The 17,247-nt window shown below is 48.0% G+C and overlaps 1 protein-coding gene across 1 annotated transcript; it reads left to right on the top strand.

Annotated features, from left to right (window-relative positions):
• Nucleotides 1-879: 879 nt before the first annotated feature.
• Nucleotides 880-6,067, top strand: LOC311120583 (uncharacterized protein). Its single transcript, XM_084195172.1, has 2 exons — nt 880-1,358; nt 4,653-6,067. Exons 1-2 carry the CDS (start codon nt 1,013-1,015, stop codon nt 5,282-5,284), a joined length of 978 nt encoding a protein of 325 aa, XP_084051298.1. The 5' UTR covers nt 880-1,012; the 3' UTR covers nt 5,285-6,067.
• The last annotated feature ends 11,180 nt before the right edge of the window (nt 6,068-17,247 follow it).

Below are 17,247 nucleotides of genomic sequence, written 5' to 3'. Positions count from 1 at the left end.
TGTAGACAGGGGAGACTGGTGATTGGCCAGAAGAGGGGGCATCATTGTTTATAAATAGGGGGGAAAATGACGGAGAGGGTAGAGCAAGCAGCCATTCTGAGGCGTCGCTCTCCGGGTGTCATGTCACCTGTTACTCATGCTGAAGCTTGTGATCTGAATAAACCTTATGATCGACGTTCAGTATGAGCAGACTCTTTAATTGATGGTAACACCTACGAATAACCGACACTACAAGACTCTTTACAGTTCACACCTGGGTCTCACACATTATGGAAAATATAAAATACTTACAAATATCTGAGGTGAGCTTGATACCAAAAGAGGCAATCTGCAGTTGCTACATCCATTTGTGGACTTATAAATGAATGATATATACCCATTTCATTCTTGAAGAATATAATTTATAAATGCCTCATGAGCTTAGTCCAACTGTCGTACCCCGTCAGCACCCAAAATATAAGCTTGTTTTATACCAATGTTTGTAAACAAAGTAAATGTAAACAAACACTGTAAAACCTTAAAACATGGTTAAAACCAATCATTGTGATATCATGGATGGTCAATCCTTGCATCTGTCTATGAATTTGAGTGGTTACATTTCTCCAGGGTTGTCCCTGAGCTTTTCACCGAAACAGTGGCGGGGAACTTGTTTTTGCTGCTGATTGCCCCTTTTAAAGGTACCATTCCATTGGTTCCAAAAGGAGAGAATAATATATTTATAAGTATTGGACATAAACAATAATAAATAAACTCAACTGCGTTACCCACTCCTGTCAGCAGATGGCGATGTGCGTCTTTCAGGCGATGCTGTCAGAGTGTGACGTATAATCTAGTGGACAGAACGCTTCTTCAACAACAGCTAGTCAGCCACCTCCGTAGCTTGTTAGCTTCAAGCTCTTAGACGCTTTCGTGTATATTATCCAGTGTGTTTTAAAAGCACTCCTGTCACCTTATGTCGTATAGCTAGCTAGTTACCCCTTGAATGTAATGTTTATGTTGCTATAGCTAGCTAATGCTAACATCTCCGACCATGAGCTCACTAACCTACTATCCTCCTGCTAAACAAGAGGAGGTCTGCTGGACGGAGAAAGAGGGTCTTTGGCCGAACATTGTCGTGAAAGAGGAGAAGGATGAGGAAGATGTCACAGTAAAACAAGAAGTAGAGGGTGAGGCTGTTACCGTGAAAGAAGAAGTGAAAGAAGTTACAGTGAAAGAAGAGGAAGAAGCGTTAAGAGTGAAAAGAGAAGAGAATATTACCGTGAAAGAAGAGGATGCCGTTTTTGGAGCGAAGAGGGAGGGAGAGATAACTGTCACATTGAAGGAGGAGGAGGAAGAGACTGAAGGTCTAATTAACACCAGTAAGTGCTGTCTTAAAAATAGTATCACTAACTGTTGTTGAACTGAGACGTGGTTTTAAAACGGCATTCAACTGAAGTGATACATGTGATTATGTTCTTTTTTAATGTAGAAATTGTAAAAACTATATTAAGTAGCCTAATACTGGACTAAAGGAGCCGTTTGAACCAGAATCTGGGCTTACAGGAGACGTTGAATATGGAGATCCTCCTTTTCAAGCTTAATAATGTCAAAATACGTTCTGGACTAAGCAAAGAATGGAGTTTCGTTGAGCAACTATGATCAGTACTGCTGTCCCACCGGTATGTACTCCCAAAAAAGGTTTAAATAAAAAGTTACAAGTGTAACAGTGTTGCTTCCGTCCCTTTCCTCGCCCCTACCTGGGCTCGAACCAGGGACCCTCTGCACACATCGACAACAGTCACCCTCGAAGCACCGTTACCCGTCGCTCCACAAAAGGCAGCGGCCCTTGCAGGGAAACAACTACTTCAAGGTCTTAGAGCGAGTGACGTCACCAATTGAAACGCTTCGAGCGCGCACCGCTAACTAGCTAGCCATTTCACACCAGTTACATAAGCAACCAAAATAATACCTTAAATACCTTGTCTGGAAATAAGTGTTGTTTTTGAGCACCAAATCCACCTCTTCTCCACCCAGGAGGATACAATTGAGATCTTCCCTGTATGTAGCCTCTGCTTCCAGGCTGATGAGGTGAAAGCCTGGTGGACACTTTACTCAGTACTTTGTTGAAGCACCTTTGGCAGCGATTACAGCCTCGAGTCTTCTTGGGTATGATGCTACAAGCTTGGCACAACTGTATTTGGGGAGTTTCTCACATTCTTCTTTGCAGATCCTCTCAAGCTCTGTCAGGTTGGATGGGGAGAGTCGCTGCACAGCTATTTTCAGGTCTCTCCAGAGATGTTCGATCGGGTTCAAGTCCGGGCTCTGGCTGGGCCACTCAAGGACATTGAGACTTGTCCTGAAGCCACTCCTGCGTTGTCTTGGCTGTGTGCTTAGGGTCTTTGTCCTGTTGGAAGGTGAACCTTTGCCCCAGTCTGAGGTCCTGAGCGCTCTAGAGAAGGTTTTCATCAAAGATCTCTCTGTACTTTGCTCTGTTCATCTTTCCCTCGATCCTGATGGTCTCCCAGTCCCTGCCACTGAAAAACATCCCCACAGCATGATGCTGCTGCCACCACCAAGCTTCACCGTAGGGATGGTGCCAGGTTTCCTCCAGACATGACGCTTGGCATTCAGGCCAAAGAGTTCAATCTTCTTTCTCATGGTCTGAGAGTCCTTAAGGTGCCTTTTAGCAAACTCCAAGCAGGCTTTCATGTGCCTTTTACTGAGGAGTGGCTTCTGTCTGGCCACTCTACCGCAAAGGCCTGATTGGTGGAGTGCTGCAGAGATGGTTGTCCTTCTGGAAGGATCTCCCATCTCCACAGAGGAGCTCAGTCAGAGTGACCATCGGGTTCTTGGTCACCTCCCTGACCAAGGCCCTTCCTCCCCGATTGCTCAGTTTGGCCTGGCGGCCAGCTCTAGGAAGAGTCTTGGTGGTTCCAAAACTTCTTCCATTTAAGAATGATGGAGGCCACTCTGTTTCTTGGGGACCTTCAATGCTGCAGAATTTTTTTGGGTAACCTTCACTGAGCAGAATGGCAACACCGTATCTCAGTAGCTCCTGTTGCTAATAATAGCCACATAATAATGGCTCTGCGGGGCTCTGTTGGCTCTCAGTCCAGGAGTGGATAAGGGTGTTTTAAGAGCCTGGTGGGTTTTAGGATTTTTTTTCCCTCCGGGTTTTACAAATTGGTAAGTAGGTTGTTTTTATGAATGGATATTTGAGGCTCTTGACTAATTGACACCTGGGACTGACCTCGACATACTTGCTTGAGGCTTTTCATTATAAAGGTACATCTATTGTGACAAATGTACTTCTACCAGAGATAGAACTGATGCAGAAACTACTGTAAAAAATAAATAATAATCCCTTCGCTATTCAGTGGTACGACCAAACTGCTTGTTCCCATAGCAACTCTGCATGTCAAACTGTCCCTGTGCAGAACTGTCACAGCAGTTGCCACAATCAAAAGTACAGGAACAAAATTGACCACCGACTGAACGTAATCTGTCAGTGCCTATTTCTCTGCTTCAATCTGTGAATGATGGACATCATCTAGGCCTAATGCCTATATATATAATATATATTGGCCAGATTCTGGGAGAATCTCAGTGGAGAAATAATACAAAAAGGACAAAATGGTGGCAAGTATGATGTGAAAATATACTTTACTGGACAATTTTACATGTAATAGAAACAAAAAAAGTAGGATCAGATTAGGCTTGGTTACACTTTTACTTCCCATTGTAAAAGCATTTCAAATATCTGTTCCTCTTGTTGGTTAGTATGAAAAATGTATGCACTCACTAACTGTAAGTCGCTCTGGATAAGAGCGTCTGCTAAATGACTAAAATGTAAATGTAAATCTGTGCCTCGACACAATCCTGTCTCGGAGCTCTACGGACAATTCCTTCGACCTCATGGCTTGGTTTTTTGCTCTGACATGCACTGTCAACTGTGGGATCTTATATAGACAGGATGTGTGCCTTTCCAAATCATGTCAAATCAATGGAATTTACCACAGGTGGACTCCAATCAAGTTGTAGAAACATCTCAAGGATGATCAATGGAAGCAGGATGCACCTGAGCTCAATTTCGAGTCTCATAGAAAAGGTCTGAATACTTATGTAAATAAGGTATCTCTGTTTAGAATAAGGCTGTAACAAAGTGTGGAAAAAGTCAAGGGGTCTGAATACTTTCCGAATGCACTGTATTATTGTCAGCCTATAACATGACATTATCTATTATTATAGAGCTCTGATCAGCCTATAAACATGATCTATTATTATAGAGCTCTGCTCAGCCTATAAACATGACATTATCTATTATTATAGAGCTCTGATCAGCCTATAAACATGACATTATCTATTATTATAGAGCTCTGATCAGCCTATAAACATGACATTATCTATTATTATAGAGCTCTGATCAGCCTATAAACATGACATTATCTATTATTATAGAGCTCTGCTCAGCCTATAAACATGACATTCCATGAGAGCAAGATTAGATTTGAAGCTCTACATCATCTCAAGTTTATTTTTTATTGTGTTGTGAAGACTCACCTCAGGCTATTGTGGGATATAGTCTGGATTAAACCTCATAGGAAGACGGTTTTATCATGTGGAGGTTTCATTCAGGTCGCTGTTTAGCTAAATTATATGTCTGTCTTTGGCAGGAGAGAGACCAGACTCTCACTCTGACAGCGGGAAGAGTCCTTCAGGGGAACCAGACCCAGAGACGCCCAAACCAGAGAGACGACATCCGTGCTCCCACTGTGCAAAGAGTTTTACTAATTTAGGGAGTCTGAAAATGCACGAGAGAATACATACAGGAGAAAAGCCTTACCACTGCTCCAACTGTGGAAAAAGTTTTGCTCAGTTAGGGGCCCTGGTTGGGCATGAGAGAACACACACAGGAGAGAAGCCTTATCACTGTTCCCACTGTGGAAAGAGTTTTAGGTGGTATGGGAGCCTGAAGGAGCATGAGAGGACACACACAGGAGAAAAGCCCTACCAATGTTCCCAGTGTGAAAAGAGTTTTACCCATCAAGGGAGCCTGAAAGTCCATGAAAGAATACACACAGGAGAAAAGCCCTACCAATGTTCCCAGTGTGAAAAGAGTTTTAGGTGGTATGGGAGCCTGAAAAAGCATGAGAGAACACACACAGGAGAAAAGCCCTACCAACATACTAAAACACAGGAGGAGAAGACATACCACTGCTCTCATTGTGGAAAGACATTTTCCCAGTCAGAGGACCTGAAATCCCATGAGAGAATAGAGAGGCTGTGTTCTGACTTATGTTTTTGATAAAAAATGCTAGCTAGTTTCGTCAACAACAACAACAGCTAGTCAGCCACTTTGGTAGCTTGCTAGACAACATAGCCAAAACATTATAGCTCTTGAGATTATTTCGGTGTCACTGTGTTTAAGAAAATATATGTTGTATAGATAGTTACCCCATTTATTTCATATGTAAGTTACTAATCAGCTGGCTGAATAGCTAGAATAGCCTACCACTAGGCTAGTAGCTCATCTTAGCCAGATAGGAGGATGTTAGCTAGTTAAGTAACACTAGGCTAATGCTAACAAGCTAGCTAACATCCTCCTATCTGGCTAAGTAACACTAGGCTAATGCTAACTAGCTAGCGAACATCATCCTATCTGGCTAAGTAATACTAGGCTAATGCTAACTAGCTAGCTAACATCCTCCTATCTGGCTAAGTAACACTAGGCTAATGCTAACTAGCTAGCGAACATCCTCCTATCTGGCTAAGTAACACTAGGCTAATGCTAACTAGCTAGCTAACATCCCCGACCATGAGCTCACTAAGCTACTCCCCTCCTGCTAAAGAAGAGGAGGTCTGCTGGATGGAGAAAGAGGGTCTGTGGCTGAACATTGTTGTGAAAGAGGAGAAGGAAGAGGAGGATGTCACAGTAAAGAAAGAAGATGAGGAAGTTACAGTGAAAGAAGAAGAAGAAGAGAGAGAGGAGGATGCCGTTCTTGGAGTGAAGGAGGAGGGAGAGATAACTGTCATGTTGGAAGAGGAGAAGGAAACAGTACTTACTTGAGGGAGTGTGCAATTGGCATGCTGACTGCATGAATGTCCACCAGAGCTGTTGCCAGATAATTTAATGTCAATTTCTCTACCATAAGCCGATCCCACAGACCACGTGTAACCACACCAGCCCAGGACATCCACATCCGGCTTGTTCACTTAAGGGATCGTCTGAGATCAGCCGCCCGAACAGCTGATGAAACTGAGGAGTATTTCTGTCTGTAATAAAGTCCTTTTGTGTGGAAAAAACTCATTCTGATTGGCTGGACCTGGCTCCCCAGTGGGTGGACCTATGCCTGTCGTTCTGTACTTTTTGGACTCTGATCTGGATTATTGACCTCTGCCTGCCCTAACACTGCCTGCCGTTCTGTACTTTTTGGACTCTGATCTGGATTACTGATCTCTGCCTGCCCTGAGACAGCCTGCCGTTCTGTACTTTTTGGACTCTGATCTGGATTACTGATCCTGCCCTTGACCTGTTGTTTACCTGCCCCCTGATTTTGTAATAACCTTTTGTTACTTGGACAATGTCAACATCTGGGTCTTCTCCTGAAACGTGATACAGTGAATGTGAGTATATTTAGGTGGTTTAAATTATTAACTTTCCTGCTAACCTTCTAAAAGTTGACGGTGCCAAAATCTTGCCAATGCATTCATTATTCTACTAACTATGACTGAGTGTGAGACATGTTTTCCATAATGTACAGTACCAGTCTAAAGTTTGGACACCTATTCATTCAAGGGTTTTCCTTTGTTTTTACTATTTTATTTACATTGTAGAATAATAGTGAAGATGTCAAAACTATGAAATAACACATATGGAATCATGTAGTAGCCAAAAAAGTGTTAAACGAAGTCGGGGGAGAAGGGCCTTGGTCAGGGAGGTGACCAAGAAAACAATGGTCACTCTGACAGAGCTCCAGAGTTCCTCTGTGGAGATGGGAGAACCTTCCAGAAGGACAACCATCTCTGCAGTACTCCACCAATCAGGCCTTTATGGTAGAGTGGCCAGACGGAAGCCAATCCTCAGTAAAATGCACATGACAGCCCACTTGGAGTTTGCCAAATGGCACCTAAAGGACTCTCAGACCATGAGAAACAAGATTATCTGGTCTGATGAAACCAAGATTGAACTCTTTGGCCTGAATGCGAAATGACACGTCTGGGGGAAACCAGGCACCATCCCTACAGTGATGCATGGTGGTGGCAGCATCATGCTGTGGGGATATTTTTCAGCTACAGGGACCGGGAGACTAGTCAGGATCGAAGGAAAGATGAACGGAGCAAAGTACAGAGAGATCCTTGATGAAAACCTGCTCCAGAGCACTCAGGACCTCAGACTGGGGGGCGAAGGTTCACCTTCCAACCGGACAACGACCCTAAGCACACAGCCAAGACAACGCAGGAGCGGCTTCGGGACACGTCTCTGAATGTCCTTGAGTAGCCCAGCCAGAGTCCGGACTTGAATCCGATCAAACATCTCTGGAGAGACCTGAAAATAGCTGTGCAGCGACGCTCCCCATCCAACCTAACAGAGCTTGAGAGGATCTGCATAGAAGAATGGGAGAAACTCCCCAAATGCAGGTGTTCCAAGCTTGTAGCGTCATACCCAAGAAGACTTGAGGCTGTAATCGCTGCCAAAGGTGCTTCAACAAAGTACTGAGTAAAGGGTCTGAATACTTATGTAAATTTCATATTTCAGTTTGTATTTTTTATACATTTGCCAAAAATTCTAAAAACCAGTTTTTGCTTTGTCGTTATGGGGTATTGTGTGTGTGTGTGTGTGTGTGTTTATTGATGAGGGATAAAAAACGATTTAATCCATTTTAGAACTAGGCTGTAACGTAACAATGTGGAAAAGTGAAGGGGTCTGAATACTTTCCGACTGCACTGTATATGAAGTGCCATGGAGGGCACAATATTACAATGTTGCAGTCCAGAAAAGAGAGCTTTACCATCTCTGCCAAAAGCCTGGGCCTCTGATGGAGGCTGTAGAACTGTCATCAACATGCTTCAGTATTCTCCCTTCTCTCTAGGAGCATTTGGGTGCCAAGAACCCCATAGGCTCCTCTGGACCGTACCTCTCCCAGAACCCATAGGCTCCTCTGGACCGTACCTCTCCCAGAACCCATAGGCTCCTCTGGACCATACCTCTCCCAGAACCTATAGGCTCCTCTGGACCGTACCTCTCCCAGAACCCCATAGGCTCCTCTGGACCGTACCCCTCCCAGAACCCATAGGCTCCTCTGGACCATACCTCTCCCTGAACCCATAGGCTCCTCTGGACCGTACCTCTCCCAGAACCCATAGGCTCCTCTGGACCGTACCTCTCCCAGAACCCATAGGCTCCTCTGGACCGTACATCTCCCAGAACCCATAGGCTCCTCTGGACCGTACCTCTCCCAGAACCCATAGGCTCCTCTGGACCGTACCTCTCCCAGAACCCATAGGCTCCTCTGGACCGTACCTCTCCCAGGACCCATAGGCTCCTCTGGACCGTACCTCTCCCAGAACCCATAGGCTCCTCTGGACCGTACCTCTCCCAGGACCCATAGGCTCCTCTGGACCGTACCTCTCCCAGAACCCATAGGCTCCTCTGGACCGTACCTCTCCCAGGACCCATAGGCTCCTCTGGACCGTACCTCTCCCAGGACACATAGGCTCCTCTGGACCGTACCTCTCCCAGAACCCATAGGCTCCTCTGGACCGTACCTCTCCCAGAACCCATAGGCTCCTCTGGACCGTACCGCTCCCAGAACCCATAGGCTCCTCTGGACCGTATATATGAAGCGATGTATGTAGAAAAGTTATTCAAGCAACCTTTTTCAGCGAGTGGTTGATTGGACTGGCAGTGGACGAAGTGCACACTGTTGTTCACCGGTTAGTCTATATTTCAGTCTACATGTTCAGATGAACTCCTGGCTAGCTATTGCCGCTAGCTAGCTGTATCATTATCCTACTTCGCTATCAACTGGCTAGCTGCATCTATCATTCATTCTACTTCACTATCAACTGGCCAGCTGCATCATTCATCCTACTTTACTATCAATTGGCCAGCTGCATCATTCATCCTACTTTACTATCAACTGGCTAGCTGTATCATTCATCCTACTTTACTATCAACTGGCTAGCTGTATCTATCATTCATCCTACTTTACTATCAACTGGCCAGCTGTATCATTCATCCTACTTTACTATCAACTGGCTAGCTGTATCATTCATCCTACTTTACTATCAACTGGCCAGCTGCATCATTCATCCTACTTTACTATCAACTGGCCAGCTGTATAATTCATTCTACTTTAGAATCAACTGGCCAGCTGCATCATTCATCCTACTTTACTATCAACTGGTTAGCTGCATCATTCATCCTACTTTACTATCAACTGGCCAGCTGTATCTATCATTCATCCTACTTTACTATCAACTGGCCAGCTGTATCATTCATCCTACTTTACTATCAACTGGCTATCTGCATCTATCATTCATCCTACTTCACTATCAACTGGCCAGCTGCATCATTCATCCTACTTTACTATCAACTGGCCAGCTGTATCATTCATCCTACTTTACTATCAACTGGCCAGCTGCATCATTCAACCTACTTTACTATCAACTGGCCAGCTGCATCATTCATCCTACTTTACTATCAACTGGCCAGCTGCATCATTCAACCTACTTTACTATCAACTGGCCAGCTGCATCATTCATCCTACTTTACTATCAACTGGCCAGCTGTATCATTCATCCTACTTTATTATCAACTGGCCAGCTGTATCATTCATCCTACTTTACTATCAACTGGCTAGCTGCATCATTCATCCTAATTTACTATCAACTGGCCAGCTGTATCTATCATTCATCCTACTTTACTATCAACTGGCTAGCTGCATCTATCATTCATCCTACTTTACTGATCAACTGGCTGGCTGCATCTATCATTCATCCTACTTTACTGATCAACTGGCTAGCTGCATCTATATTTCATCCTACTTTACTATCAACTGGCCAGCTGCATCTATCATTCATCCTACTTTACTATCAACTGGCTAGCTGTATCTATCATTCATCCTACTTTATTATCAACTGGCTAGCTGTATCTATCATTCAACCTACTTTACTATCAACTGGCTAGCTGTATCTATCATTTATCCTACTTTACTATCAACTGGCTAGCTGTATCTATCATTCATCCTACTTTAATATCAACTGGCTAGCTGTATCTATCATTCATCCTACTTTAATATCAACTGGCTAGCTGTATCTATCATTCATCCTACTTTACTATGAACTGGCCAGCTGTATCTATCATTCAACCTACTTTACTATCAACTGGCCAGCTGTATCTATCATTCATCCTACTTTAATATCAACTGGCTAGCTGTATCTATCATTCATCCTACTTTACTATCAACTGGCCAGCTGTATCTATCATTCATCCTACTTTACTATCAACTGGCCAGCTGTATCTATCATTCAACCTACTTTACTATCAAATGGCCAGCTGCATCAATCATCCTACTTTACTATCAACTGGCCAGCTGTATCTATCATTCATCCTACTTTACTATCAACTGGCCAGCTGTATCTATCATTCATTCTACTTTACTATGAACTGGCTAGCTGTATCTTTCATCCTACTTTACTATCAACTGGCTAGCTGTATCTATCATTCATTCTACTTTACTATCAACTGGCTGGCTGTATCATTCATCCTACTTTACTATCAACTGGCTAGCTGTATCTATCATTCATCCTTCTTTACTATGAACTGGCCAGCTGTATCATTCATCCTACTTGGCCTGGCACAGCGACCGCAGCACCTGGACACATACAGCCACTGTAGACTATTGAGATGCCCCCCTACAGTAGACTAACTTGTTATGAGTCCTGTGTAGGACACAGGGAAGGGTGTGTTCAGTGTTACTCTCCCTCAGGATGAGGAGACCAAGGAGCTGCTGTCACTGATGACTCCACTGTCTGGTGAAGAAACAGAGCCGCTTGGTGACAGATTGGATCTTCCTCAAGAGGTCAAAGGGCAGGCTGCACCATCCCAGGCCGCTTCAGTGACCCAGAAATCAGGAGTTGACCTCTTGGATAGGTAAGAGATAGCAGGAACATAATCAAACCAGACTCAGAGCTGGATAGGTAAGAGATAGCAGGAACATAATCAAACCAGACGCAGAGCTGGATAGGTAAGAGATAGCAGGAACATAATCAAACCAGACTCAGAGCTGGATAGGTAAGAGATAGCAGGAACAAAATCAAACCAGACTCAGAGCTGGATAGAAGAAGTGTTCTTCCTAACCAATCCCTCAACAGCTCTCTGACTGAGCTCCACCCTCACTGGGTCTTCAGAGGAGAGGAAGGCTGAGGAGGGATGGAAGGATGAATGGATCACACAGAACACCAGTGTCACGGTTTCGGCCGAGGCTGCTCCTCCTCCTTGTTCGGGCAGGCTTCGGCGGTCGTCGTCTCCGGAGTACTAGCTGCCACCGTTCTATGTTTCATGTTCGTTTGGTTTTGTCTGTTTGTAACACCTGTCCCTTGTTTGTGTTTGATTGTGTTCCCTATTTAGTTTCGTTTATTCGGGTCAGGTGTTATGTGTGATTGTTATTGTCAGCTTGCCTCCGAGGAGTTTTCTCTCTCGTTTGTTGTTATTTCGAGAGTTCGCACTGCGTGCGCTTTTTCTTGTTTTCCGCACTGTGTGTTGTGCGTAATTGTTCGTGCCGCCCGGTTGGGGTGGCGACTCATTCCTGTTTTGGAAAGTACTAAAAGTCTGTTGAAGAACATCCTTGTCCCTGCGCTTGATTCCCTTCACTACATCCACACGCAACACTCTGACAGAATCACACATCATCCATGGAATCAGCAGGAGCGACCGCGCCAACAGCAAGCCTGGAGGAACGTCTTCGTGGACAGGAGGACCGGATTCACCAGGTCTGTCATGCCCTGGAGGGGGTGATGAACACTCTCCACCGATGGGAAACCAGCGGGGTACCCACGACCCCACCTGCCGAACCATCCCCATCGGTCAGTCTTCCTGTCCCATCTCCGGAACCCAGTGGGATTCGGCTCTCGCTCCCGAGGGCGTACGACGGCTCCGCTGCCGGGTGTCAAGGGTTCCTGCTGCAAGTGGAGCTCTACCTCGCCACCGTACACCCGGCGCCCTCGGGACACGAGAGCGTCTCAGCCCTCATCTCCTGTCTCACCGGCAAGGCGTTGGAGTGGGCCAACGCCGAATGGAGGAGAATGGACGCCGCTACCACTACCTATGCGGAGTTCTCCCGCCACTTCCGTGCTGTGTTTGATCATCCACCGGAAGGGAAGGCGGCGGGGGAGCGTCTGTTCTACCTCCGACAGGGGATGAGGAGCGCCCAGGACTTTGCCTTGGAATTCCGGACTCTAGCGGCCGATGCAGGGTGGAATGAGCGGGCCCTTATAGACCACTTCCGTTGCAGCCTCCGGGAGGACATCCAGCGAGAGTTGGCGTGCAGGGACACCTCGTTGACGTTTGACCAACTTGTCGACATGGCCATTCGGCTGGATACCCTGCTCGCCACCCGTGGACGTCCCGGGTGGGGTTCGCCCATTCCACTCTCCAGCACCTCCGAGCCGAGCCCTATGGAGCTCGGGGGTGCTGGCGCTAGAGAACGGAGGAGTAGGAACCCGAGGGGGGCCGTTCCCTGCACTAACTGTGGCCGTGGAGGGCACACCGCGGCTAGGTGTTGGGGAGGGTCCCCCGGTGGAGGAGAAGGCAGGTCAGGCATTGGGGGGTCCCCCCAGGTGAGTAGGCGCCCTACTTACCCAGAGCTTTCTGTCGTTCACCTAACCTTGCCTGTTTGTTTTCCACAGGTTGCACCTCGTTCCCAGCATAAGGCGCTGGTAGATTCAGGCGCAGCTGGGAATTTTGTAGATCGCCAGTTTTGTATAGAGTTAGGGATTCCCCTCCTTCCAGTTGATAAGCCTTTCCCTGTTCATGCCCTAGATAGCCGTCCGTTAGGGTCTGGGTTGATTAGGGAGGTCACAGCACCCCTTAAAATGATGGCGCAGGAGGGTCATGAGGAGACGATTCAGCTCTATCTGATTGACTCTCCTGCGTATCCGGTAGTGCTGGGCCTTCCCTGGTTGATGACCCATGACCCTACTATTATGTGGCGAGAGAAAGCTCTTAAAGGGTGGTCTGCCCAGTGTGAGGGGCGGTGTCTGGGTGTTTCCATAGGGGCGACCTCGGTGGAGAGTCCGAATCTAATGCCAGCACTGCATATTCCCCCCGAGTATGAGGATTTGAAACTGGTGTTTAGTAAAACTAGGGCGGCACAGCTGCCGCCTCATAGACGGGGGGATTGTGCGATAGATCTCCAGTCAGGAGCAGCTCTCCCGCGGAGCCATGTGTATCCCTTGTCTCAAGAGGAGAGGAAGGCAATGGAGACGTACATCGCTGAGTCTCTGAGACAGGGATACATACGGGCCTCCACTTCACCCGCTTCCTCGAGTTTCTTTTTTGTGAAGAAAAAGGATGGAGGTCTGCGCCCGTGTATTGATTACCGCGGTCTCAATCAGATTACGGTGAAGTACAGCTATCCACTTCCTCTGATTGCGACTATGACGGAGTCATTGCACGGTGCGCAGTTCTTTACAAAATTGGATCTCAGGAGCGCATATAACTTGGTGCGCATTAGAGAGGGCGATGAATGGAAGACAGCGTTTAGCACGACTTCCGGACACTACGAGTATCTAGTCATGCCATATGGGTTAATGAATGCTCCCTCAGTCTTCCAATCCTTCGTCGATTAGATTTTCCGGGACATGCAGGGACAGGGAGTAGTCGTGTACATCGACGATATTCTGGTGTACAGTCCTACCCGAGCAGAGCATGTAGCCCTGGTGCGCCGAGTATTGAGGAGGCTGTTGGAGCATGACCTATATGTCAAGGCAGAGAAATGTCTGTTTTTTCAGAAGTCGGTCTCCTTTCTGGGTTATCAGTTGTCTGCGTCAGGGGTGAAGATGGAGGTAGACCGGGTGTCAGCCGTGCGTAATTGGCAGACCCCAACCACTGTGAAGGAGGTGCAACAGTTCTTGGGTTTTGCAAATTATTACCGGAGGTTTATCCGGGGTTTTGGACAGGTGGCAGCTCCCATAACGTCTCTGTTGAAGGGGGGTCCGGTGCGCTTGCGGTGGTCAGCTGAGGCGGACAGGGCTTTTGGGAAACTGAAGGACCTGTTTACCTCGGCGCCGGTGTTGGCGCATCCGGATCCCTCTTTACCTTTCCAGGTAGAGGTGGACGCGGCAGAGGCCGGTATAGGGGCCGTTCTTTCCCAACGTTCTGGCACACCACCTAAACTCCGTCCCTGTGCGTTTTATTCTAAAAAGCTCAGTCCGGCGGAGCGGAATTATGACGTAGGAGACAGGGAGCTGTTAGCCGTGGTACAGGCCCTAAAGGTGTGGCGGCATTGGCTCGAGGGGGCTCAACACCCTTTCCTCATTCTAACTGACCATCGTAACCTGGAATACATCCGGGCAGCTAGGAGACTGAATCCTCGCCAGGCCCGCTGGACTATGTTTCTAGCCCGGTTTGTGTTTAAAATCACTTACATCCCTGGGTCCCAGAACGGGAAGGCAGATGCTCTGTCTCGGCGGTATGACGCGGAGGAGAGGTCCGTTGAGCCCAAGCCCATACTACCAGAGTCTTGTCTGGTTGCACCGGTGGTGTGGGAGGTTGATGCCGAGATCGAGCGGGCGTTACGCACCGACCCAAGTCCTCCACAGTGTCCAGTGGGTCGGACGTACGTTCCGCTCGAGGTACGCTATCGCCTCATTTGTTGGGCTCATACGTCCCCCTCCTCTGGCCATCCGGGTATCGGCCGGACAGTGCACTGCCTTAGCACGAAGTACTGGTGGCCAACGTTAGCTAGGGATGTGAGGATTTATGTCTCCTCCTGTTCGGTGTGTGCCCAGTGTAAGGCGCCCAGACATTTGCCCAGGGGTAAGCTACAACCCCTGCCTATTCCACAACGACCCTGGTCCCACCTCTCGGTGGATTTTGTTACCGACCTTCCCCCCTCACAGGGGAATACTACCATCCTGGTCGTTGTGGATCGGTTCTCGAAGGCCTGTCGTCTCCTTCCCATGCCGGGTCTACCCACTGCCCTACAGACCGCTGAGGCTCTGTTTACCCATGTCTTCCGGCATTACGGGGTACCCGAGGATATAGTGTCTGACCGAGGCTCCCAGTTCACCTCCAGAGTGTGGAGAGCGTTTATGGAACGGTTGGGGGTTTCGGTAAGCCTTACCTCGGGTTACCACCCGGAGAGTAATGGGCAGGTTGAACGTGTTAACCAGGAGGTGGGTAGGTTTCTGAGGTCTTATTGCCAGGGCCGGCCGGAGGAGTGGGCGAGATACGTTCCGTGGGCCGAAATGGCACAGAACTCTCTCCGCCACTCCTCCACCCAACTAACCCCTTTCCAGTGTGTGTTAGGGTACCAGCCGGTTCTGACACCTTGGCACGAGAGCCAGATCGAGGCCCCTGCGGTGGATGAATGGGTACGGCGCTCGGAGGAAACATGGAACGCTGCCCACGTACATCTGCAGCGGGCCATCCGTCGGCAGAAAACGAGCGCCGATCTCCACCGCAGTGAGGGGCCTGTGTACGCACCTGGAGATCGAGTCTGGCTCTCGACCAGAAACCTGCCCCTCCGCCTGCCCTGCCGGAAGCTGGGTCGGCGGTTTGTGGGGCCATTCAAAGTCCTGAGGAGGTTGAACGAGGTGTGTTACAGGTTAGAACTGCCTATTGACTATAGGAATATTAACCCCTCGTTCCATGTGTCTCTCCTCAGGCCAGTGGTAGCTGGTCCACTCCAGGAGTATGAGATAGAGGAGACTCCTCCGCCCCCGTTGGACATCGAGCGTACACTTTGAGGTCCATCCTTGATTCGAGACGCCGGATGGGGGGTCTTCAATATCTCGTGGAGTGGGAGGGGTACGGCCCGGAGGAGCGGTGCTGGGTGCCAAGGAGGGACATATTGGACCAGTCCCTGCTGACCGAGTTCCATCGGGGTCATCCTGCGCGCCCTGCTCCGCGTCGTCCGGGTCGTCCCCGAGCCCCGGGTCGGCGCACGGCTGGAGCCGCGTGTCAAGGGGGGGGTACTGTCACGGTTTCGGCCGAGGCTGCTCCTCCTCCTTGTTCGGGCAGGCTTCGGCGGTCGTCGTCTCCGGAGTACTAGCTGCCACCGTTCTATGTTTCATGTTCGTTTGGTTTTGTCTGTTTGTAACACCTGTCCCTTGTTTGTGTTTGATTGTGTTCCCTATTTAGTTTCGTTTATTCGGGTCAGGTGTTATGTGTGATTGTTATTGTCAGCTTGCCTCCGAGGAGTTTTCTCTCTCGTTTGTTGTTATTTCGAGAGTTCGCACTGCGTGCGCTTTTTCTTGTTTTCCGCACTGTGTGTTGTGCGTAATTGTTCGTGCCGCCCGGTTGGGGTGGCGACTCATTCCTGTTTTGGAAAGTACTAAAAGTCTGTTGAAGAACATCCTTGTCCCTGCGCTTGATTCCCTTCACTACATCCACACGCAACACTCTGACAACCAGATAAGACCCCTCCCCAGTTCTTTAGCCAGAGAGCTGTTGAGGGACTGGTTAGGAAGAACACTTCTAAAGCCAGAGAGCTGTTGAGGGACTGGTTAGGAAGAACACTTCTACAGCCAGAGAGCTGTTGAGGGACTGGTTAGGAAGAACACTTCTACAGCCAGAGAGCTGTTGAGGGACTGGTTAGGAAGAACACTTCTACAGCCAGAGAGCTGTTGAGGGACTGGTTAGGAAGAACACTTCTACAGCCAGAGAGGTGTTGAGGGACTGGTTAGGAAGAACACTTCTACAGCCAGAGAGCTGTTGAGGGACTGGTTAGGAAGAACACTTCTACAGCCAGTGAGCTGTTGAGGGACTGGTTAGGAAGAACACTTCTACAGCCAGAGAGGTGTTGAGGGACTGGTTAGGAAGAACACTTCTACAGCCAGAGAGGTGTTGAGGGACTGGTTAGGAAGAACACTTCTACAGCCAGAGAGCTGTTGAGGGACTGGTTAGGAAGAACACTTCTACAGCCAGAGAGGGGTCTTATCTGGTGTCCTGTGTGAATTTAAGTATAATCCCTCTAATTCTCCTCTCTCTCCCTGCCCTCCCGGAGGACCTGAGCCCCAGGGACCATGCCTCAGGACTACCAT

Source organism: Coregonus lavaretus, assembly GCF_964263955.1.
Source record: "Coregonus lavaretus genome assembly, contig: HAP1_SCAFFOLD_47, whole genome shotgun sequence".
NCBI classification, from domain to species: Eukaryota; Metazoa; Chordata; class Actinopteri; order Salmoniformes; family Salmonidae; genus Coregonus; species Coregonus lavaretus.
Note: the sequence above shows the minus strand (reverse complement) of the source record. Positions and strands in the feature narration are given on the sequence as shown.

What these genes read in the sequence shown, in the direction of transcription:
- LOC311120583 (XM_084195172.1), top strand. Translation starts at nt 1,013, where the DNA reads ATGCTAACATCTCCGACCATGAGCTCACTAACCTACTATCCTCCTGCT. An exon ending in TGAAGGTCTAATTAACACCA is followed by an intron (nt 1,359 to 4,652) that starts GTAAGTGCTGTC and finishes TGTCTTTGGCAG; the next exon opens with GAGAGAGACCAGACTCTCAC.